Genomic DNA, 27,789 nt, shown 5'->3' on the forward strand with positions numbered 1-27,789 from the left:
TATAATATAATAACGTTAAATTATTTAACAAAATTTTAAAAATAACGATTGCTCTTTTGTAGAACTAAGAACACACATATTTTTAAGCTCACCTACCAATTTTTTGGTTGCTTGTACTAAGTCCTGAAAAGTGGCGAAGGGAAATATTTGTATCTGAAACTCAAGTGGTTTTTATTAAAAAAAGCTCTGTACGCAATTAATATGATGACAGCGAAACTGGTGCCCGCAATTCTTTTGTTATAATACTGACCTGAATAATTCGTCCTCAACTAGTATGTGTCCGCCTATCCACCCCTATAGTACCTATTATATATTATTATATAGGTGGTAGGGCAAACGTAAACAACAATTTTAATCTATTATGAACATGTCGTTATGATATTTTTTTTGAAAAAAGAAACAAATAAATTTTCAACGGCTAAATATGTTATAAACATATCTTGAAACTAAAAAACTAATCATAGTTTACTATTAAAACATTCGGATATATAAAAAAGAATTGTATACCAGATCGGTAATAGAAATTTTGAAAATAAAAATATCTCTTAATACATTATTTTGGGATTTAAATTCCTAATAAAATAATTTGTTAAAACTTTTAACTGTATCGTTGATTGCAAATTGCTTCACATTATTCTCTGTAAAATTAAAACGTTAACACTCCAAAACGTTTAAGTTTGCGTTTGACAGTGACGAAGACAACATAATAATTATTATACAAGCTTCGTATTTGCTTAGCAAAGTAAATATTTTGAACATTCTGGGTTTTTATTTAACTAAAAGCGTATACGCATGTCGTATACCCATGTTGTAAATACTAAATATTAATATATTTATTACATGTCGAGTAATGGTTTGAAATATTGAAGTGACATATAATAAATGTATATATATTATATATGATTAAACGTATTAATGTCTAACCCATATAACACAAAATTATTATGTTTTTATCTACAGCCTATAGTGATATTTTTGAACTTTTAGCTTTTACAATTTTTTTTAAATCTTAAATCTTCGAAATTTTATAACATTGCGTCGTAATACTCATCATTATTCATTATAAATAGTAACGATTACTTATCTAATAAGTTTTGCGGTTTATGTGCTGACTATATATTGGTATTCCTTCGATTTTTATGACCAAACTCTCAAAAGAAAAAACCGCAAAGTTTCTTATGCACTAATAGAGTTTTAGTAAATATCTCCAGACTAAAGCCATTCATTCAAAATTAAATAGATTTTTTTTTAAGACATTTATAAGTGCTAAACTTAAGCAGCTGCTAATTGAAAACTCAGAAAATATATGTTCCACAAAATCGATTTATATTGTAATAAATAGTTTTGGACATGAGTGTCGTTTTATATAATGTAACATTTTATCTACTATTTGTTATTTTATTTTAAAAATAAAATAAATAATTAGTTTTTTTATGTGGGTACCTATTTTTCAAAATTTTATTAATTTATCTAAAATTACAACAAAACATAGGTGTTTTGAATAATACCGTACTTCGTTGAACCTAATTTGTTCTTAGTTTAATACCGTATTATCTTTGATTCCAAAATTTATATGGAAAAGTTTAGATTTTATTAGGATAGTAAAATAATTTAAGACTTATTCGTAAAAAATATAACCATAGGCTTGTATACTTATTCCGTGTTTTTTCTTTTATACGTAATAACTAATAATAATGTATCAAACTCATAATAAATATTTAATTACAACAACTACATTATAAACATTATAATTTATAAGTATTTATTATATTATTAGTTAAAAGCAATCGATGGTAAATTTAAGATATTAAATACAAAAAGTAAAACAATAGGTATATACGGGGTACAATAGGTATTAGGTACGTATATATACCAAAATAAAGGATGAAAAAAATAATATTTTAAATAGTAATTTAATTTTAACAAGTAAAAAACACAGAAGAACAATAGGTTTATGAACGAATAATATAGAAATAATTAAATTCTATTCTTGTATTATAATTTTTATCTTGCAACAATTTATCCAGCCAGGTAATAACTATGAATATTATATTAAGTATTCACTGTTGAAATAACATCCTATAGAATTTTGATTATAAATAAATTCATTAATTTTATCGAGAACAATGTCAAATCATTTTAAATATTTGTAGACAAACAAATTCTACGACAGTTTTATCCAATTTTCTATGCTTGTTATAACAACAATTTACTTTATATCTCATAGTTTATAAAATCAAAAACCATTATATTTTGTGTTACTGTAAATTCTAGGACCAATTTTATTATAGTTACTATTTGTATAGCGAAATATATATTATTATGTATTAATACATAATTATGCTATTTCAAAAACCTAAGCTGTTTGTTTATTTTTTTTTATCTTTTAAGTTACAAGTACAGGAATGAAAACTTTACTAGCTATAATTAACACATTTTTTTCAATGGTGACTTATGTCTTAAGTACAATTTTCTTTAAGTATTTTACTATTGTTTTCTTGTATATCAGTTTAAATCAAACTAAACTTACTAAACACTTGTCATTTTTAAACTTATAAGTAATACACCATTATGATTATATTAATGACAATATTATCATAGTGTACTTATAATACATTAATTGGGCATTTATTTGTAGTGGAATATTATATTATAAACTATGAAATAGTAGTAGACAATTAATAATAACATTTGTTATTTGTATTAAAAAATTATGAGCTATTCTTGATAAATATTCATCAAATGATAATATCAAAATATATAATATATTTAATATTTATATATCAGGATATACGTTATCAAAAATAAGAATTTAAATTCTACATTTTCTAATCTCTTTTTATTTAATTATAAAAATTAATTATTGTATATTTGTACATTAAACAAACCATTCTTAAACCAGTATTCGTAACGAAAAGGTTTGATGCTTGATATAACTAAGGTATACTAAAAATTTGGCAGGTTGTAAACTTCGCTCAAGATTTTATCTATGTTAAGAAGATATAATGGAAACTGAGTTTGTAACACTTATAATCATATTTTTATATGAAATTTATAATTTAAATTTATGACGGATAACTTCAGTTAATTTTCTTTCCAAACACATTAGACGCTCGTTTTTCTTTAAATTATTATATTTTCCTAATATACGCAAAAGTTTCTTAATGTTTATAAATAGATCCACTCAAATTGGTTAATTCTATTTTTATAAATATTTCTTATTAAATAAAAAAAAATGGTATGTATTAAATATATAATTTACATACTTTGTTATACAAATTTAATATAACAATAAATATTAAAATATACTACATATAGGTATATGATTAATACAAAATTATAAATATTGATCTGCAATATTATTTTCATATTATAATGTTTTTAAAAATACTTTGCTTGTTTAAACTGTAAATGTCTTCTGTTCTTCGTCAAAATTTAAAATTTCCGATAATTTTTAAACCATCGTGATTTTAATTTTTATTAAATAATAAGTCTAGTTTGCATGAACGCTAGTATTAAGATACACGGTTTCCTGTTTCTTCACCGTTCTTATTGCACACAATAACGAGCGTACACTCATCACGTTCTTCGCGATAAAGACGAAAGTTTCTATTTCTGCGCGTAACAATGCGGATTGAAATATTCTACATTGATAATATTGATATTGCAGATATTGGATTTGGTTTCGGGCGCAGTTTACATTAGACCTTTTTAATCTCGATAATAATCTGAACGCTGTTTACAAAAAAAGAGGTCATTTGGGTGCAGTTTACGTATGCCCAACAAATCTGTACGACGACCAATTAACGTAGTTGTAAAATCGATAGATTTATCGTTCCGCTCAGAATCTAAAACAGCACGTCTTACCTACGTATGGCTCGTGTGAGAAGGCAATTTAAGGCGTTGCAACACAATACAGGGTGATTCATTTAATACTTATAGTTTCAAAAAACACTTGTTTTCAAAAATATTGTTTAATATAATATTATTTGGTTACAAAGATTAATTAATATTTTAACTACCAATTTAATATTAATTTTAAATTGAAAAATAAATAGTGTCTGACGATACAACTATACTCAAAAGTTAAATCACATTTGACAGTTGTTTTTTCTGGATGTCAATTGAAGGGAAGTAAAAAATGACATCGTAAAATTAACTATGTTTACACCCTTAAAACTTTGTTGATATGAACACAAAATATTCATTCTTGAATCATTTTATAGTAGTTAACATAAAAATTGAGGATCAATACAAATTATAAATATTCATAGTTATATTCTCCTCTCTACCATCCACTTCAAATTCCGTTTAACCCTATTTATTTAGGTTAGGCTGAATGTGATAATAGCAGTGTATATACGTTGGACCTGTATAGGATATTATTTACATATCGTTTTGTTGTGATGGGCTTGCACATTCTGTGTTTTTTCTAGGATTGAGTACTAAATTACCAACTTGATAGTTAATTATACTTATTAAGTAACACTAATCATAAAAATTTGATTTTATATGATACAAGAAAACTATTTTTTAACAATATAATTTTGGTTTATTTAGTTATTTAACTATTAAATATTAATTGATATATATATATATATTATAACTAATATTAAATATATCTGTGTGTAAGTGTTACTATTATTATTATTATTTTTTTTTTGCCTAAGTCCTTAGTTATCATACATTCATTATGTTATAAATTATAACAGAACATTCATAAAATAATAATGAATATAATAATAATAAATTAGATTTTTTTCTAATTAAAACTTTTTAATGCATTTTCAACAGTATTAAATTAAGTAGTATTTTCTTGACATAATTATAAATATACTTAATTAATTTTATGACCTAAAAATCTTGAATCATATTTGATGTTATTATAATTATATTATAACAGTAATAATCTTTTATTAGAGTTTAAACTCTAATATTTTATGTATGTTCATGTTCATAATAATATTAAATGGTAACAACTAAATTTATAAATAAAACAGTTTAACATTTTATAGTATATCGACTAGGTATATCGGATTCTGTTTTACATATTTTTATATGTAAATTCAATTTACATCTATACATATTTTTCATTTTACACAAAATAAACACCGATATCTAAACCAAATTTTAATCAAACGTCGGTAACTGAGTCATAGATTTAATAATATGCGAGAATGCGAGATAGTGTTGTTTTTTAACAACCATTAACCGAATAAGTCTCTAATAAATTGAAGATCAATGTAACGCGGCACAAGAAACAACTATTAAAACATTTTCATTAATTTTCTTATCAGCTTACTGTAACCATGATTCAATTGTATACTAGGTATTCCTATTTATAGTGATATTACAAAATATGACACAATAAATAATACAATTAAAATTAATTATTACCACTAATTACTGAAAAAAATAATTACTTAGGTATTATTAATTATTATTATTAATATGTTATTTTCATTATCTAAAATCTAAACAAACGTGCAATGTAGCGGTACAGATTGCGTTTACTATTTCCAATATTTTAATTGATCAATGGTTAATTTTAAATATATTAACTTGTTATGCGATTTTAAATGGTAATCATTGTCATTGTGTGTGTAATAAACTAGTAACCTCTCTCATATGACTCATGTGATAGTTTTATAGTATCATACTCATACAATATAATTATTGTTTTGATAATATTATATTATTCAGAACTATGGACTGAATTTAATTTCTGGTTAAAATGAATTGAAAATTTAAGTTTTCTTAATTTGTAATATGTTATAATAACAAAACTCAAATTAAACATTTTTGGTCCTTTAAAGACACTATAATATACAACATAATTATCCAAAACTCACAAAACCTAACAAGCTGTTAAGATATGATATTAGCCATTAGGTATAATAATCATTGTATATTTTACATAATACTTTTATCTTGTCTTGTGATCTTCTCTAGCTGTAATGACTGTTGCTATTTATAGTTTCATTGATGAAAAGTTTATTTGTCGAGTTTGATTTGCCAATACCATTTAGTTTAATTAAATAATTATGATACAAATTTGATTTATGTAGTTATACGATTTTATTTCAGTCTGAATAATAATTACAGGTAGGTAATAATAACAATTATTTACAATAACTACTGGTAGAGAATTTAGGAACAACGACGTATATCACATTTATTTAAAATTACATTACCGTTTAGAAACGTATAATTATTCATTATTATTTAGTCATAAATCTTATTTTTAACTTTCAGGATTATTCATTCCAACCGTTTTTCTTATATTTTAATTTTGGATTTGAAGTTCATATATATACATATGTTAAAGAAGACGTATATCCTTTAATTATTAATTATTGTTAAAGCCTGTCGTTTTCATCTTTGCGAAGCATAGTATAAGAAAATTAGTCCAATTACAATATTAAAAGAGGCGTACAATGATTTAAATTTACAATCTAGATGTTGGTTTAAACTTTAAGCCATTGTTTAGCTTGCCTTATTTACCATCACTTCTGGTTTCTGATGAATTTTTTAAAACAATAGCAACTTGTCCGGATGAAAAACCATTTTCATCTTTTGCTGATAACATATAAGATAAATGAAGAACTTATTGATAACTGAATAACTTCGTATTATTAAAAAAAATAATAATAATAAATCGAATTACTTATATAATTTTTTATAAATGGATCAAAAAACGTATATCGAATAACATGGTTTTTTAATATCAATTAATATGTAATTGTCAGAATATATCATTCAAGTGTATGCAATTTTCAGCTATCTATAATAAGTCAAAATTATCTTTTAAACAATAAATTGTAGGTAGATAAAATACGTGGGGTACTTGGAGTATTTAAATTTTAAAAATTATTATTATGAATGGTAAGTGCGCGATTTTTAATGATGCTCGTAAAATTAACACGTGGGATTGATATCAATTATAATATAAGTAGAATGAATGGGTGTTCTATTTAATCGGTTCTCCAAATTTTTCTCTATTAGGTAATAAGTTCTGTGAATTACAGGTAAAAATTGTATTCGATATACTTACAGATGATTTAGAGAGTTAAAATTTCGTATACAACGTTTACAACATTTTTACTGTGAATGAGTATATCTTGTGATGAATTACTTTTAATATTTTAAAATATACTAATAAAGATAATAAAACACGTCAAATTATTGTAATAATAAAATACATCTATTGGGGGTTGATTTTCCGTTTTTATAATTTCCTATTGAACAAAAACTCAAGGATCGTACCAGTATATTGTAGTTTTACTACAATTACACGTTGTTCAACATTGACACATTAGGTAATTTTCTATTTATAGCCAAAACTTTTAACATATTTTAGGTTCTTATAATACTCAACACTAAAAAGTTAAAATTAATAAAAAATAAATAAATCATAACCTCATAACCATATAATAACCCCAAAAATAAGTCTTGAAAATGTAAGTGCGTAGTGGTATAGTATTAGCCAAAGACCTTCACCCACATGGCCGATGGGTTAGTATTATTGTGATAATAATCGTAATAAAAATATTAATAATAATTCACCACGCAATTAAATAGTTTAATTAATGAATAATAATATATAAACATTATGTAGTGTTTTTTCTGCACTTTTAGACTTAGTTCGTAGAACTAAAGTCCATATTACGTTATACACGCCAATATGGTAATATTTTCGCAAATATAATAATAATAATAATTATTATTATTATTATTATTACATTATGGTCACCGTTAAACTGATGCTGCGCTATTTTTTTTTTTTTTTGACGCAAACGTGTACAATGTGCATAATATAATATAATATAATATCATCTAATTAGTATTTGATCGTAGGTATATAACAATAATAATTAAAATAATGTAGTTCGAAGTGAAACTGTTCAAATATAACTACTATAGAAAATCATCTAGATACTACAACAATATTAGATTGTAATGAATATAAACTTTTCATAGCATGTGAGTTATATGACCAGCATGGCAATAGTTATGATTGATAAAGTCGGTACTACTTATAAAAGCTATCCAACGATACTATTATACTATTGTTATCATCAATTCAAAAATTCTTCTGTCCAAATGTTTGCAGTATTATCTCCTATGCATAAGTCCTGACTATCGTTATTTAGGTATTAATAATCGTCATATTATTATAATTTATAAAAGCTAGTGATTTATTAAATACTATATAAATTTTATTGTAGATACTGGCCATAAACTGTTAATAATATATATATTTTATTTATCTATTTTAAATTTTAATGGTTCACTTCTCTTTTTTATTATTCACACTTCTTGATTTGAGTATAGGTAGCTGTTTCTGCAAGTCGATAATTATTTATAAACATCACGTCAAATTAGGACTATAGGTAAACGTTAACTCATCGTTATGTTTATTATAACATATTTTGTCCTGAGAAATACGGTTTCAAATTCGGACAATCTATAAATCTATAACCTTCACTTCCCCGCATGATTTTAAGTGGGAATTGAAAACGATGGATCAAATTAAGTCAAAACGTACAATATTGTATATAAATAATATAATTATAAAAATAAACTTAATAATTTAGGATTATACATTTAATTAAACTTAAAATTACTTTAAATCATTAACTTAAAAATAATATATGCAATAACTTTAATGGGCAATAAGAGAACATTTGAATAGTCTATAGGTTAGTGTGAATTGTTAATTTTGTTGAGGTGAACTCAGACGTCTAAACAGACTATCGATTTGATCTTGTACGTCTTTTGGCAAATCTTCATCCACCTGTTCATTCAAAAAATTTGCCACTTCTTTGGCCTGCAAATGTGAAAAATATAATATAGTTAAACATATAAACTAATGAAACAAGCTTAATTAATAAAATGTGAACAATGACTTACCTCTTCCGTCCAAAAATCTATGGGAACAGAAAATAGTCCGTCAAAGTCTATGTTTAGTCCATGGACGTCGAACGATTCACGGGTAGGCACATAACCGATGGGTGTTGGTTGTGCTGTGAGTGGTTCGTTGTCTATTCGTCGCAAAATCCAATCCAAAACGCGACAGTTTTCACCGTATCCTGGCCACATATATTTTCCCTGTTCAGACACACGTTAATTCATTATTAGTGTGAATAAATTAACAATAATGAACGTTGAGTGAAAATAGTTATGCAAATTTCAACACATAACTTATCATACATGGGTAAACGGTAGATTTTAAGTTAAGTTCCAGGAAAAAGATTTCTATAATATAATATGTAGGATATTGACGTTTTTGTCAAACAAAATTGTGTATTTATATTATATATTTATTAATATTTATATCAGTTTTTTTTTCAAAATTTAAATATCATAAAAGTTTTTGAAATTTTTTCAAGGACTATTAATTAATTTACGAAACTATATTGTTTATCTATTACCTATATTAAAAGACACAGTTTTTGTTTTATTTATGGTCAAAATCGAAAATATAAGTCTGATTGACTTAACCCCTGGAGAGTTCCATCGCTGGATGGCTTCCTTCATCATAAGCTTCTGGTGTTATTTTATGGTATATGTATGTCATTTATGTTTATATACAGCCATCGTTTTTATTTATTATGTATAATTAATTACAGATTGTAAATTGTCATGATATAAATAAAAAAGTCTGGTTCACCAAAATCAAAATGATAAATTACGTTGGTCATAAACCACGAATACGGGCCTGCAGGTATTTGAGCAATGCACTCACTTGGTCATCTTTTCGGAACCAATTGACGTGGAATACTTTGGGCACTTTGACGTTGGGTGTTTCCATTGACAGCCAGTGCTGCAGGTAGTGTCCAAAGTTATATCCGAAAAATGGCCGCATGGCAAATGGGTCATGCATGATTTCTTTGCCCTTGTGCTCGGCAGCTGCAGTGGCTTCAGACTTCATGGAAGCACCAACGTACACCCCATGTTTCCAGTCAAATGCCTCGTATACCAGAGGCACACCAGATGGACGTCTACCACCGAACAAGATGGCGTCAATTGGTACACCATCTGGAGATTGCCAATCAGCGTCGATAATCGGACACTGTTCGGCTGGTGTGCAAAACCTACAAAATATATAGTACGAGTCCTTTGTAATAAAGAAATTTATTAAGGTGACTATTAACTAGTACCTAGAGTTGTTTCTAAAGTAAAAAGACAATTTTATTTTTGCATAGTTATTTTCTTGTAATAAAGTAATTTAGTTACATAAGAATTTTAAGAACACAAATTTTTTATACTTATAATTTAAAATCTTTTTTAAAGATAGATTTCTATATTCAAAATCTTAAAATTCAAAAATTAATTTAATATTTTATTCTTTAATAATATTATAGCCTTTAGGTATAAAATGATTAAAAAAACAAAACTAAACCAATGTATATTTTTATTCATTCAGTAGTTTATTGAAATAGACAAACCAAATTTTGTCTTGCGATTTAGTAGATTAAATGTTAAATACAATACTTATAGTTTATATTAAATTTGAAAAAAATGAAAGTTGTCAAATAAATATAATAGTGACCCATTTCGGTTGTAATTAAATAAATTAACTTTTTAAAGTTGGGTTAAACAAATATTTTTTTTTATATAACAAGTAAATGTATAAATTCGAAAATCGGGATATTGTAGATATCGAAAATTATGAAAGTTGTAGATATTATCTAAAATACTAGAAAATTTGAATTTTACCCAAAACCAGTAATTTTTTTTTATTTAAAATCATTTTCGGTCGTATTCGAGTTTTGTTAATTTTACTTCAATACAAACACTCACCTCGAATTTGGGTGCGCTGCCGGTGTGCTGCTGCCAGGTGTCCATGGATTACCTTGCCAGTCTGTGATGGTAACTCCAGGCTCCAGTTTATCCATTCCTTCCCAGTATACACCACCATCGCTGGTTTGTGCTACATTGGTAAATATAGTATTCTCAAACACGGTATCCATAGCTACAGGGTTTGTGGTCCTAGACGTGCCAGGCGCCACACCAAAGAACCCAAATTCTGGGTTAATGGCCCTCAGCTGTCCATTCCGGTCAAACCGCATCCATACGATGTCATCACCCACACACTCCACCTTGTAACCTGGAAGTGTGGGTCGCATCATTGCCATGTTGGTCTTGCCACAGGCACTAGGAAACGCAGCTACTACGTACCGTTTCCGACCCTTCGGATTAGTCACGCCCAAGATCTGTAGTGTAAGATAATACATTTATCATAAATTTCAATTGTAATAACGTTCCGACAAGTCCCAAGGGAGGTGAAAACGAATCGAAAATAAGCTCCTGCAAATTAGAATACGTGAATTGTGACGGTCGTATTATTTTTTTATCGTACCATCGTCGAAGAATCGTGTCTCTTATATCATTAAATATCATATAATAAATTTTATATTATTATTATTACTAAATACTAACCAGCATGTGTTCTGCAAGCCAACCCTCGCGATGAGCTATTGACGAACCAATTCTTAAAGCGAAACACTTCTTACCCAAGAGTGAGTTGCCGCCGTATCCACTTCCATAACTAATGATTTCGTCCATCTCGGGCCTGTAAATTATCATTAATACACATTAACTTCATCTAATGCATATTATACCAACCTACAACCTAACTATGTAAAAATGTTTAGACCCTTATGATAATCGAACGTAAGTCTTATCATTTATGTTATTTATAATTTCTTATTTTTAAAATGTTCGGGAAAATATAAATCAAATGACCCCTGTTGATACTGTAATGGTCTCTGTATTGTATATAAATTACTATGTACACATTATATGCATAATAATATCACAAAATATCTAAGAATTGTAAACTAATATGAATACTAATATCAAAATAAATAGATTGAATTCTTCTGATACCATTTAAAATTTACTTAGTCTCGTTAAACCGTTGATATAATAGGCTGTAAATGGAAAATTATTTAAAAGACATTTTAAAGTATGAGTGAGTAGTTTTTCTCTTATCAAGATTATATAAGAATGTATTTTCTGTATTTTATTATTTAGCACAAAGTGTTTATTGTCATAATTTTTATATTAATTAAATAAATATTTCTACTTCACTCATATAATGATATTTATTCATTGAAGAAACTAAGAATTGCAACAATGTTATATATAGAGTATAATATTTCAAAGGTATGAGTGTATGGTAACTAAACAATATGAGATTTTATTAAATTAGTATTATATTATAATGGGTATACTGACTTATGCAGGATGATGGTACGATCGGGATCACAGGGCCAGTGTGGATGTTGGACTGGACCATCGGCAGGATGGCCGACTGAATGTAAGGCCTTAACGAAGTAACCCACACCGTTGCCACTATCGTCGGGAGAGTCAAGTTTTTCCAGCACCTTGGTGCCGATCCTGGTCATGATGCGCATCGAACACACGACATACGCTGAGTCTGTGAGTTGGACTCCAAGTTTTGAGTACGGTGAGTCCAGAGGTCCCATGCTGAATGGTATAACGTACATAGTCCTACCCTCCATACATCCTGGGAACCGTTCGGCAACAGCCCTGTCCGCATCCTCTAAACTCATCCAGTTTCCCAGCATCCCCTTGGTCGAACCCCTTGGCACATTAACTGCATCCCTCTTGTTCTTAGTACATATGAACGTCCGGCTCTCCACCCTAGCAACGTCCCTGGGACTGCTTCTGGCCAAAAAGCTGCAAAAAAAAATTATTATTGGTTAGATTGCAGTTAAGAACCTTTATATAATATGCTTGTGGTATAATAAGTAGTTAAGAAATTAACTTTTTTCGTTGTTTCAACAAAATTTCAACATAAAGTCATATTTTGTTTTTTTACATAAAATATCTATTTTTTCCAATTTTTTTAAACTTCTATATTTATTTTCTTTTTTTTCCGCGATGATATCGGTGTTACAATATTGGTGTCTTATTATCGTCTCAGATTCGCAAAACGTTAAATATGTTTTTAATTTTACATGCTAAAACAAAATTATCATGAGTTCACTTTGTTACACTTATGCGGGTTAAAAACTGAAATATATTGCCATACTAGATGAATAACTAGATAAATCGTAAAAAACTGATTTTTTTTAAAAATGCGTTGATAACTACTATAATAATACCTAATTAAATAATTAATCATTATTATTATTTGATTCAAATACGTTGTTTCTATCGCGCGCGCGAGGTGAAATGTCAGCAAGTATTCTTTGGCGTGTAATTATTTAAAATGTGTCTTATTTTTTTAGATTACATTTTTTAACTCATTGTTAAGTCAACAATATATTACTACTATAACACACCAACCATGATAGCTAGCGTAACCTACATTATTCTGCTATCTAACTTGAATAATTAATAATCAACTTTATAATATAGTTAAATTATTTTATTGATTAATTGTATAATGCGATTTTGATAAATACGACAATGTTATCATCTTTTTTACGACTCTGCGACAATAATTGTTTAAGGACATCGACTGAGATTGATAGATTATAGACAAATAATACTAAAAATTATAATTATTTACGAAATAATACATTAAATTAATAAAACGATAATCATTTTTGTATATAGAAAACGTTAAAAGTGAAAAGAACAATATTTTAAATGTTAAGAATTGTTTAATCGTGATAATATACAATAATATTAAATTGGTTTGTTAGTGAACGAGGTAATTTTTCTTTAGCTTTTCAAATTCTATTAAATAGTTTTAGTATTTTGAGACAGGTTTCACTAAACGTTCTGAAACTTAGAATTTCGTCCGGTTAGTGTTATTTAATTGTATCCGAAAATCGTTTAAAAATCAGTTGTGCGGTCACTGTCAAAACTATTTGACTTTACACGGGACTTAGCTTATTCATTTCATAGTGCATTCTCAACAAAACGTCTGAAAGCATCTATTCGCAAAACTGGATTTCTGTTGGAAATATTTTATTTTCACGATGCTAAATATTGGACTTTTTATGTCACTGAATAAAATCGAAATCTAGTCCGAAACGAAAATACACTCGGCCTCTGTCGTTCAATTTTATATGAATTTTATAATATTATATATTTTATGTTTTATTTTTTGTTTCGATATGATATAATATAAAACGTGAAGTGTAGTTTCACATTTATGTTTCAGTTAAATCGTATATTTTTTCCCACCAACACAAAATATGCATCGCATTCAAACAGAAAAACAAAGTAAGTAAAGTAAGTACATAAAACCAATATCAGTGTTTTTTTCATCTACACACATTTTATTATATTATTACGTTACACGAAATTAGTTTTAGAAATTTATTTGTACATCGACATCGTAAAATAACAACTTTCGATGTAATAAATACAAAATTGTGATGATGCTATATTATTATTCAACGTGCGTATTTATTTCACAAGCTAATATAGAAATAATATTATTTAACCACCCGATATGCAGATAGTAATTAAAATGTGTAAATTAAAAAAAATTGAGATATTAAAAAAAGAAAAAACAATCTTTTAATTTAAACACATAAAGTTGGCGTCATTTAGTCTGAAATAATATTATAATTCAATACAAATTAATGACGTTTTCGGTTATTTGAAAAAATTATCGTATAGCTATTAGGTACTACACGTGTTGACGTGTGCGTTTCGTATAAGCGAGAAAAATGAATTCCCCATACGTCGAACGCGTGTAGTTATTGATTATTACTGTTCATAAGCACAGTGTACGTCTATAATATAATTCTTTGATTTATTTAACCGTTTTCCTAATTTTTCTTCCTAAACATGGATTGCCGTTTTAATGATAAAAAATATAGAATACATTTTTTGAGAGAGAGTTTATAACTAAACGAAAATTTTCAAAACATTTATAAACGAATTCCTGTGATCCGGATATTATGTACAAATGAAACTAATCGAAATTCCAATTTACTATGCTGTGACGGTAGTGCGAAAAAAAAATACCGTACGATATTGAAAATGCGTAAAATAAAACGCCAGCGGAAGTATAATATTACTATAATAGTTATTAAATATACTTACTATGGTAGATAAAAATTAAGCTACTGTTCGTATACTAGTTTTATATCGATATCAGTTAGACGAAGATTGAGATTAATGTAAATCATAAATTTATGATTATAATATATAACCATGATTGTTTAGTGATGTCTAAGATAATTTGCCCGTATATTCTCAAATTAGTTAAATAAGTTTCTATTGAGTAAATTAATGGTAAAAATACTATAAGTCTAACACTTCTAATTGTACAGTTTTTTTCGCGTATTTGATTTTTATACACTCGAAACCATTAAACATGAAATTTTAATACGAGTACATAAAGGCGTTATATCTAAATACAGAGAGAATTTAAAAAAAAAAATGATTACTTGAAGTAAACATAAAACACTTTTAAGTATAATAATTCTAATGATATTGTTTAAAAAAAAAAAATTAAAAACCAATATTGGATTTGTTTTGTGTGAAAAAAATTCAGTGCCTTGCGATAATTATAACATATCATCCAGATTTGTGACATATTTATATTAGTCCATCATCTATATTTAATTACAATTGAAAACAAAAATTAAACACTAGTAACAAAAAAAAATTAAAATTTAGAACAGATGTACTGTACAATTTGGCACCTAAACCCATGGATCGCGACCAGTCAGTATGCATTTAATATTATTATTATTAATGCATAATGATAAAACCATAAATATAGTCCGTCAAAAACTATAAAAATATGGTAATGTGTCGTCACCTTAATATATCAGACTTACCAGTTTTTGTATTTGGGTAGCGGAACGATGGTGTGGTTTTCCAATAGACGTTCAATGAGCATCGCGTTTTCGGCATCAGATCCATCACAAACGTGCAAGTTCGACGGCCTGCACAGCCGCACGCTTTCCTCAATGAAATCCTTTAACTATATAATCATAATATTTTGGAAAAAAATTTAAAAAATATAACATTTTAAACAACACATACTTAATGGCTTCTATATAAATTAAAAAATATACCTACAAATAATATTATAGAGTAAAGTTTGTTTGATTTCTATCATTCCACCGAATATTATAAGACAGGAAAGGTGTTGAAATTACTATTTTACATTAGTTTTCTTATTTTTTTCAAATTTAATTTTTTTTGTTTAGATTTAAATAAGAATATTAAGTGCGCAAATATAACATTTCCTAAGAAAATAAAACATAATTATTTCTAATTATTTATTTTAAAAATGTTTAAACTAATGAAGACATTTAGATTTATTGTTATTATTAAAAATTAAATAATGTATTTTGAATTTATTATGTTTTACAAAATAAAAGTTTTAATTAGGTGTATATAATACAATGTGTCAATGTCCGGATCTGTTATTTATATATTAATATATTGACTTTAATCATGCTTTATAACTATACATTCATGTCTAATAAAGAATGGTACATTATAATATGATATATTAATATAACTATTAAAATTTATAATAGTGAATAACAAATTATAATAATATTTAGTATGATCCATCCAAACTGTATACTATGTCGATGACAAAAACAAAAAACATATGTCCATGAATCAATGAATTTATTAATAATATTAAAAAAAATACGTACCTAACTATGCTAATAATGTAATCATTGCTTATAAAAGTACTAAATTAGCTAATATGTAATTGTGTATTATAGTTTTTAATCAAACCAGTTAAAATTATAAAAAAAAGCATCAATACAAATATTTAAAAAAAATTTTAATTTTAAACAGTAATTTACAACTGGGTGTATATGATACACAATTATTAGCTTCTTGCTAATCAAATGATACATAATAATGTAGATTAATTACACAATCACGTCATAATTTTTTATTTATACGATCGAGGTTAATATTTTCTAATTTGTTTCTCAGATATTTAAATTGAATAGATTATTACAATATTACCGTTTTGTAGAATTTCAGAAAGGAATAACCTAATCTAACGGAAATCGTACAACTGACAATTACTTATTATTATTTAATACCAAGCCCAACACCAGAAGGACAGAAAGCATACGAGGGATATGCTTTATAATATATAGTTATTACTATTGTTCGTACCTTATTGGGCAGTAACGATACAACGCTCAACTTCCTGACCGGTTGCGATCCGGAAGCCCACTGTAAATGTACCTTCGGCCCGCAGTTCGAAACGTCCCTGCGAAAAAAACACAATATGAATAATTTAATGATTATATTATAATTTCACGGGGTCATTAAATATTATCGTTAACATTTTCTCGAAAAGGTCGACGACAATGTTGTAATATAATAGAATATTGTGTGCTTACTCTCCGATGCTGTCGAAATCCGGCATTTTTTTTTTTTTTTGTGATAAAAAGCGGTGACAATATATGAAAATAACGTCAAAAAACTAAATGACCACGGATTCAAATCAGATGACGACTTCAGGTATCATTGGGATTCGACGTGTAAGTAGAATATTAGCATATTATGATAGAACTAATCGGTGGCTATGTGCTGCCGACGATGGACTAAATATCAAACCGTCGGACGATCCGTTTTTAAGTGTACGCGGAGCGTAATCTGTTTACATGGCGTTATCGTATTTCTACCCCTCCTCTATGTTCAACACGTGACCAGTCAGACTCCCACCAAACAATATGTCGCATACGATCTACTCGCGCGTGCCCTATAACAATATACCTATACGTACGCAACGTGCCTGTTATTAGATCGTCATATTATGATAATAGTATAATTCTGTCGTAGTAAAGTACTAGTTAATAGATGTATACATAGTTCACTCTTTAGACGAAGATTCTATTGTTTTTTTCAATTTAATCACATGTCACTACAGGTAATGTGTAACAGGTACTATAATATAATGTTATCAAGGAAATTTGCAAGATAAATACAATTATAAAGACATTAAACATGCTATTGCCTTTATCAATTTAAAAATTTAAATGTTTATTACTCAGATCTATATAGAAAAACATTTTTATTGCTAAAATATTACAACGTATACCTACTAAGGTCTAGGAAAAAGAAAATAGGTACAATGCACATTTTTAAAAAGTTTTACATCAACGTAAGAATTAAGTAGGTACTGTGCACTTATAATATGTTTGGGGTTTATCATTTTTGTCAACAATAAACAACCAATATTGAACTTATTATTTAAACATTTTGAAACAGCTTACATAAAATGACAATTTTTAGTTTACCAAACAAATCTTACGTTAAGGTAACTAAAAATAAAATAAATTTCCACTCATCATAATAAATTCGTTATACGTAATTTTCGTAAATCTTACTCATTAATGAGTCTGTAAGATGGCTATGTCCATGCGAGTATTCCATTTCAAAAATTGAAGCGCACTGCTTTATTTTTTTTTCTAACTCGTTAACTAATAGACTTATAAAACAAAATTGAAGAATGTGATGTTTATTTTGTTTTTTTGTAAATTACTATTATTTTATTTTTACCAAATCGTGAATAAATCATGAAATTATTTACAATGACCGGCAATTAGTTGCTAAATAAAGCTCAGCTAATCATATTCAAACATTTAATTTCAATATTTAAATGATATATAAATATAACAATACTATGTATACTATTTTATATATAATATTATACTATATACATATAAAAAATTTAAATATAAACAAAATGTTTATAAACTATTGTTTTAATATCATTATCAATTCAATTTCAGACGATTTGACGAATTAAAATATTATTTAAATGATATGATGTTAAATTAAAATAGTTATGAAAAGATAAATGAAGTAATAAAACACAAAAACAACTTGTAAATTGTATCATAATAAGGTTCTATCTACGTTACTAGGTCATAAAATGCAACTGTTTTTTTTTTTCATTATTTTGTATGGTCAGTATTCAGTAATACAAATCGACTATTGTATTTTCTTTAATTTTGGTTTTAAACTTTTTTCATTTTCAATCTAATGATTAACAGCCCCCCTCTTTTAAACATTGGTGTGATTACATGTAACATGAAGATGTAGAAACTTTGGATATGTTTATATTCATAAACTAAGTGTATGCTTGTATGATAAAATAAATATTATAATATGATGTGTGTGAACAAAAATTTAGTTTTTAGAAAAATAATACAAGCATTTTTCCAAATATTAATAAACTAAGATGATTTATATATAAACTATTATACAACTATTATACCAAACTTCCACCAGTATCAACAGCGACAAAACCAGAGGCAATAAAAAAAGTTTTTTACGTATAAATAATACTTTTTTTGTAATAAAATAATTTACAAAAATATACTTCTAAATATACAAATTAAATTTAAATTTACAAACATATTAAGTTAAGTCAATAATTTAAGATATTTAAAATATTCCATACATATAGAACTAAATAATAATTATTACTTAAAATGTGAAAATATATTATGTTATTACGACCTATGATGGGGAAAAATCCTTAAATTTATTAGTATACATCTTCTAATTTATAAATTAATACCACATTATATCAGGCACGTACACAAAATACAATTTGGGGCGGCTTACAAATTTAGCAATACAAATTAAAAAAATATTTTACAGTAATAGGTGTATAATTTGACTTAATTATATTAAAATAAATTATTTTTTTGGGGGGTGAACCCCAACCCCCTCCCCCTCCGATCTGTATACGTACCAGCTACATACCATTAAAACTCTTATATTGATTTCTCCAGATAACCAAAAACATATATTTAATAAAGTAACTTGAAAATATTAAAATAATAATAATTTAAAATAAATTGTTATTTTTAACATAATAGATTATTTTATTTAAACTTTAAGTCTAGAGCGTACCAACTTACTTTTAGAAGAAGACAATTTAAAAACAACACTTAGTTTGAAGAATTCTCTTGATCCCTTTACGACGTGCCCTCCTACTAATTTACCCCTGAAAATATTGATCAGCATTCGATGTTGTGGTTTGTAAAAAAAGCTTTTTTAATGTATTAACATATTATATATATATATATATTTTTTTTTGGCTGGGTACATTATTTTTCTAACTGATACAGTTGTTATGGCCACCAAATAATAACAAAGATGAAATAAATATTATAACAACATTACCTATAATGTTATAATTACGTTGCTATACCAACTTCGTTGATATATTTTTTTTAATAATAATATTAAAAACGTTACGCTTTTGTCTTATATTTGACCGGACTTAACACAATAAATAATTAATTAGGTAGGTATAGTAAATTATTTCTGTCATAGTATAATATATTTTAATAATAAAATATTATTATTATACTGTTACACAGATAAAACGCAAGTGAAGTTCGGAATATATCATTTATTATGCAACACAATTACGTTGTATTAAATTATGTTAGTGAGAAATTTAATTTGTCGGTCGGCTCGTTTGTAGTGATAACAGGTTAAAAACAATATATACAATATCTCTTGCGGTATCCCTCATTAATATGCTATTTCATGGCCAAGGCCGTGACTCCTGTAGCGGGCGTATGTAATTTCAACCCCATATTCGACACAAAACCAATGCAAAATTACGTTCACATTTTTTCGGGAATGTTTATTATTATAACGCATTATTTTATAGAAAGAGTTAAATTCAAAAATATGTGATACATAATATGTCTTAAATAAATTAAAAATAGTACTCTAAAGAAATACATGTTAATTTTTAAAAATCCGAAAAAAATAAATAGATAGTTATTTTATGAGAATATTATTATGTTAGTATGTGAGATCTATGACTTCTATAGGTTTCCTATAATTTTGCATGACGAAAAATACAATAATTATGACGTAAGAGTTATAACTATAAAATCAAGGTATTGCTGTCTCTCAGGTATAAATTACTACATATTATGACTAGTTTCCGTTCTGAGAATAGGTTTCATTGATAAAAAAAATTCGATATGCACAGTACTTTGTGGCGCAAAAACGAAAATTTTGATATGCGACGGTGCGCAAACTCATCATACGTGACTATATCATTGCAATACACACTGTGTAAACTGACGCACGGCTAAGATAACCAAGATCAACACGGTGTGACTTATCTACCTGAGCGCTAAATAAAAATAGTCATCCGGACGAAAAAACTCGCTCGAACACACTCGGAGTACACACGCATCTTCCTGGCTATAAAAATGTCAAAGTTATCGTTAATTTGTAAATAAATAATAATTGTTTATCTTGTGCGCTGTCGTTATTGTCGTAATTATCTAGCGTGGATATTTTTATCACTATTCACTGAACATAATATAGTCACACTCGCACACATCATTGTCTCTGAAATTTACGACGACTATGGCACAAACGAAAAGTGTTAATAACATACTACATTCATTAACAAAAAAACTAGAAAATGCGGATGTATATATAAGAACAATACTTATCGGCTACTATAATTTCTAACTCATACTAGCCGTTTTGCATATTATATCAGTGTGTTTTACTTTCTGGACGAATCGTCTTTTTAATAATACCTACATCTAGTACCTAATATTAGTCAACGACGATAATACGGTAGGTATACTCGATAAGTAAAGAACAACGTGTCGTTGTTCGATTTAGTAGCGCGTATATTATAACGTACAAGACCACCGGTCGTTTTTAATTTTGACGCTTTGACTTTAGTAAATGGTGTAAGTAAGCAAAACCAAAAACTAAAGACTTTTGATCGATTACATTTACATACACGCGACCCCGTTATGACGTAGTAAGTACATAATATTATGTCGAAATCCGCAAACTTCAATCGCGAATAACAATATCGAAATGCCTGACCGCGATAAGACGTGTAAATCCTGCACTTCTACCGATGATGCGTTCACTGCATCAATAGATACGACACGAGTAAACGACATGATATTGCGTTTATGAATCCTAACAATACATTTTATTATGTGTATAGACAGGGCCGGATTAACTATTAATACATAGGTATAGCAGAGCTTTTTCATGCTTTTTATTTTCATCAAAGAGTTTAGATAACAATTGAATACATTTTTATTTCATGTATAAATATTAGGTATACTATATTATATTTATATAGGCTAATATAATAAATATACAGTAAATATTAAGCTTATAAAGTTATGACCGATTTTGAAAATAGTCTTTTTAAGAAACAGTATTAATAATCCTGATCCTAGACCGTGTTTTTCAATCATAATATCATGTAATATACCGAAAAATAATATTAAATCATTTAAAAACTGTATACTCATCATTCACAACTTACTAATGTAGTCTAAAAACGTATACGTATTTTCATAGATAATTGAACTTAGATTTCTATCAAACAATAATAATAATTATTATTATTATTATTATTATTATTCAGTAATAAATTTATAGATATCGTAGTATAATATTACAATACTTATTTAATGTTTTAAATTTATTTTTTATTACTATATTACATGCATTTAAACTTAAAACGATAATTATACATAACATATACAATATACATACATATTATTATACCTTAATTGATTATGTCATAGGATCCCTAAATAAATAAATCTGTAAACTATGATGAAACTTTAACTCGGAATTCGGTGAATCGAGTTCACTGTACTTATAAAAGTATAATTTATGTATATTTCTCTTTTCAATTTGAATAAACTAAACGATATTTTCCTTATCAATAAATCTACTGACGTCGTGTAGGAAGTTAAGTATATTTTAAAATTATAGGTATATTACATCATTAGTTTTCGACAGACATTAATTAGAAACACGTACAAGTATATCGTTCGTGTCATTATGACTAGGTATGGTCTCAATGTAGTTAGACACATTAATTAACTTTTCGTCTCGTACGATGACGAAATAAGATGGATTTAAATAATTTTATCATACACGATTTTTTAGCTCATTTACTGCAAGCATGACGACGTGACAATAACAGATAATTGTATAATAGTCGTGTAGGTACCTATTTATTTTAGAGTATTAAAAGATCAACCGTCCAAAATAGTGACGACATGAAAATAAAACCGCGAACCCTAAATGCGATTTAATACGGTATATCCTATTATAATATTACATAGATAGGTATTTAATATTATATGGTATATGATGATAAAAGCGTATCTATTTGTATGTGTTATGCTAATAAATAATAAGTTATCGTGTACAACAACGTGGTTTTCGGATGATAAGGGCTAATCATAAAAACTAACGAAATTAATTTATCGAACGATCCGTAATTAATAACTACTTTACGGTATAGTCATGTAATTTACTAATAATACTTACTTATTATTATAATAACGGCTGAATGTTTTATAATAACGAGAGTCACTGTGTCACAATATTATACGCATACCGGAGGCCCGACGCGGGGAAACGCGGATAAATATTGAACATTCTCTACGTCGATTAAAACATTTTTGATATATTTTGTCACAGATATCAATTATAAATTGTAACTTCGGGATATTTCGCGAGAGGACTACCCTAACACAACCCAATGATGTAAAAATCAGTTAAATGTATACCGTGAATAATCACTATAATATTATTATTACGTACTTACTACTTACAATACTATAAATACTCGTCCAGTTACTTATAATCAGGGTTGAATAAAATAGTTTTTCTTAAAATAAACAAAACAAATGTTTTATTTGATTAACACCATGTTTTTCTTGTAAACTGTGAATTACGGTGATATATTTTAAACTTGTTTTAAAAACTAAAAACAATACTTTTTTGAGATATTATAAATTAAAAAAAAAAAAAAAAAATTATTTATTTATCAGTATTAATAATTAAATTCTAACTAGAAAGTAAAAATACGTAAAATTTTTCTTTTTTTTTTAATTTGAATACAGTATTTTAAACGTTGATCGAACGGTTTTAAACATACGTCCAAAGAATTTTGTTTTAATACTTTCCAACCCTACAGTTAAGAATTTAAGATAACCGGTAATAACTTCACTGAGTATCAACTGTTACGAATCTAAAAATGAATACATAAAAAACAAATACTTAGCTATTTACTAAACAATTTATTGGATATATTTGTCTTCTTATACCTACTTGTATTTTTACAGTTATGCGATGTCTTATATTTAATAAATCCATATAGGAAGACTTCATTTTCACTTATTCTTGAAGTTCAGAGAAGAGAATCTGTACTGTGTATGAAATACACAAACGGATTAATTTATTAATAACATAGATTTTAGTAATTTTATCCAAGATTTGATTGTTTTTAAAAAAAAAAAAAACAAAATATATTAATTAAAAATTTTGCAATAGGTACTTAAGCCCACGGCCATTATACTATGTGTTGAGCGTGTTTGATGTCAAATAATGTATTACCATTTAGTTATTAATCACACCATTTATCCGATCATAAGTGGATTTTACCTATATTTTCAGTAAAATATATTGAAACGTTATAAGTTTATGACACTTAATAAAATCGTCATGTTGACTATCTTATATATAACTTTTAGAGCTGAGTTCCCACGACTCGTATATACTTGCCAAATGTTTGTCACATGTGGACACTTGTAATGCTGCAGGAATGGTCTACATTTGTCATTTGTGTGTTTCTCGAAGATAGTTGGTAAAATGTGTCACATGTTTAAGGAACAGCCAATATATACTTAAGTATAACTACTTGTCAAGCATGCCAGTTGTTGGAACTCAATACTGGTAAATTTGACAATCGATGTATGTACCTATACAATTATAAATAATATAACTAATTTACTAATACGCCATAGATGAACGACACTGACCTTGTAACTTAAATGTTTATATGTATAATGTATATATATATTATATTCTCGACTGTGCGTTTGCTACTATACTCGGTAATCTATATAAGTATGAAACTTCAAGTACTATCGAATCTATATTTACATAAAAAATTAGATAGATGCTCCCATCGGCTTTAGTTTTGGTTGAGTGATACTATTATTACTACTACTTCTACAAAAAAAAAAAAAAAACAAATAATAATAACAATAAAACAAAATAAAATAATATGCAAATAATTGGTAATCCAAAGTTTGCCGGGTCAAAAAGTTGTATATAGTAATATTATTTATAAACATCACATATTTGCAAATATTATTAATGATTATTATTATTTTTTTTAATTAAAAAATAAAGTTTAGCAGATAAATTATTCAAAGTATAGATACTATTCCGCCTTCAATACAGTTGAACATAAACGATAGTCCTAATCTCACAGCGATCTTGTCAAAGTCAATCGATGTGATGGTCTGCGGTAATCTGCAGGTTCTCACTTTTTCCTCTGCATCTCGAAATCCCCATCCTCCGAGCACTGATTTGGGTAGTGGAAATGGAAGAAAAAATCTCGTTGGTCAAAAAATAATTACACATCAATCGTTTCAGAGTTAACGGTTGTCCGCGGTTTCGATAGCAGCATCCTGCAGTGACGATATCGCGCACTATACAGCGTTTGCATAAGCGTTTTGCGTTGTGCAAAATGTCTCAGACCTTTTATACGTAAAATAACGTGCGTGACGATATGTCGATAACTTTAAGCTCGTGTGGGCGTGGCAGGGCGAAAACACGCGATTCATCGAATACGGTGGTTGCAGTAATACGTATTTAAGCGTTGGGGAAATTTGCAGCTACGCGTATATAATATTTTATATACGTTTTACGCTCATAATATTATTATTTATTTTGTATACATAATATACGATAATATGCGGTTTTACATTGCGTCCGGTTTTCGTGACGCAACCCGTACAAAATCTCATCTCACTCGACAAAATCTCCGAACCCGATGCTAAAGTCCTTCGTAGCGGCGGCGTCTATTCTACGTCGTAGACTCGTGGCGCTTCCGTTATAGATATAAAAAATTCACATTTTTTTTTTTCTAAACCGATCAACAACATTTAATCTCTCTCTCGCACACACGCTCACTCTCTCTTTCTCTATCTCTCGCATAGGCATAGACTCTGTTTCACCTTATATTCTTCACTATAGATTGTTACACACACTCGGGCGTGTTTATTGTAGATATAATATCGTTTATTTATTATTACATACAATATTCGCGCAGATATACATCGTTTTAATATTAATGTTATATTATAATAATTTTATTACATTTTATAGCGCATTGCTCAACTATTGCCGCGGCCTGATTATTATTACGCTCTAGTCAATTAAAAACGAGTTAATCGAGTCACACCCAAAGGTTACTAGAGATATAATAATAATAATATGATTAATACGATGGTATACCTATTATATTTTCATTTCATATAATATTATTATATTATTATCCTCCTATCGGTAATGCGTTCGTACAAATTGTTATTTTTGAAAAAAAAAAATGTCTTCAAACGGAAACAACAAAATCCTTCACTATCGAACAATATGCACGTGTGCTAAACATACTTGATTGTACACTTGTACTTTTGTACCCATCAACAATTATAAACTATCGTGTTGTTGTATTGTTATAATTATTATTGGTGGCTTACGACTGTCAATAGTTGAAAGATCACGAAAGTGCACGCTTATACATATTGGTTGTGAAACGTATTTCAAACAAAGTCCATAGGCTTGATTGATTTTCGTAAAGGTGATAATAATAATAGTGCAATTTATATCTATATATTTGATTATTTTTATTTTGTCGGGATTATAGTAAACACCGAAACTAATCTTTACGTGTACCTAGTAATTATTATATAAATATATATATAATATATAATACGTATATGTTATATCTCGTTCCGATGTTTCAAATCAAATTAACAGCCATATAACGAGTAAACAGTATAATTAAAGCGATTTTGAACATAACTACATAATGTAACTGTGTATTCGGTCTTAACCTTTGTACACTTGTTAGAAATCTGGATAAAAATCTGCTTGTAAATATTGAAATGTTTCGTAAATACCCTTACCTACCGCGCGTATATAATATGTAATACCATATCTTATCTAGGCCAGTTAAAATTTGATTTAATACTTATTAATTTTTTTTATTATTCTTTATCTGAACTACAGATGTTCAAGTATATCTAAGTATATGTATTTATTATAAAGTAATATAGAAAATATTTTCGTATACATAATTTTTTTACCGCATTATTCATGGGTGATATTATAATGTTGACAAATGTCGTTTTAAGTAGAAAAAAAGTAGAGTAATTCTAAAATACCTTGTTCGATTTATGGTTGGATAGAGAAAAATTTTCATATTTACCGGAAAAATCTAAAAAACAGATTTTGAATAAATGCAAATTAAATGGAAGATGAACTTACTCGGTAAATCACTCTGTGTGTGTGTGTGTGTGTGTGTGTGTGTATATACCTACTTATATATTATTATTCGTATGTAATATCATAAATGCACCACACTGCGTTTGACGTTTTACTCGCGTACCGGTTGATAAGTAGGTATATATTATATTATATACGCATCATGAAAAAGTGATTTCGATTGGAAAACGGACGTCTGACACAAGTGCGCGTAAATAACGTTTCATAATTCTCGTCGATCGTTTAGGAAGCGTCTTCAGCTGTTTAAGAATGAGATACATTCATGTGTATATATTATATTTATTATATTTAAAATAAACCACCAAAAGTTAATGTATATAGACTTACAGTATTAATAAAACGTATTCGCTACAGTTCAAATGTAATTTGTATTAAGAAGAGTATGTGCCGATTTGATATTATACCATACTACTACCTATATATTATTACATTTTACATTGGTTAATACGT

At 27.3% G+C, this 27,789-nt stretch overlaps 1 protein-coding gene and 1 long non-coding RNA gene across 2 annotated transcripts; both read right to left on the bottom strand.

Moving 5' to 3' along the window:
• Nucleotides 1–8,550: 8,550 nt before the first annotated feature.
• On the bottom strand, nucleotides 8,551–17,552 carry LOC114121272 (phosphoenolpyruvate carboxykinase [GTP]-like). Its single transcript, XM_027983525.2, has 9 exons — nucleotides 17,334–17,552; nucleotides 17,104–17,200; nucleotides 15,786–15,931; nucleotides 12,247–12,711; nucleotides 11,446–11,578; nucleotides 10,807–11,219; nucleotides 9,749–10,097; nucleotides 8,914–9,111; nucleotides 8,551–8,830 (listed from the first exon to the last, which is right to left on the bottom strand). Exons 1-9 carry the CDS (start codon nucleotides 17,357–17,359, stop codon nucleotides 8,717–8,719), a joined length of 1,941 nt encoding a protein of 646 aa, XP_027839326.1. The 5' UTR covers nucleotides 17,360–17,552; the 3' UTR covers nucleotides 8,551–8,716.
• Nucleotides 17,553–22,474: 4,922 nt separating this feature from the next.
• LOC114121274 (uncharacterized) lies at nucleotides 22,475–25,786 on the bottom strand. The gene is made up of 4 exons (XR_003592186.2): nucleotides 25,212–25,786; nucleotides 24,804–24,996; nucleotides 24,094–24,743; nucleotides 22,475–24,013 (listed from the first exon to the last, which is right to left on the bottom strand). It is a non-coding gene; the product is annotated as an uncharacterized LOC114121274 (long non-coding RNA).
• Between the last annotated feature and the right edge of the window lie 2,003 nt (nucleotides 25,787–27,789).

Source organism: Aphis gossypii, chromosome 3 (genome assembly GCF_020184175.1).
Source record: "Aphis gossypii isolate Hap1 chromosome 3, ASM2018417v2, whole genome shotgun sequence".
NCBI classification, from domain to species: Eukaryota; Metazoa; Arthropoda; class Insecta; order Hemiptera; family Aphididae; genus Aphis; species Aphis gossypii.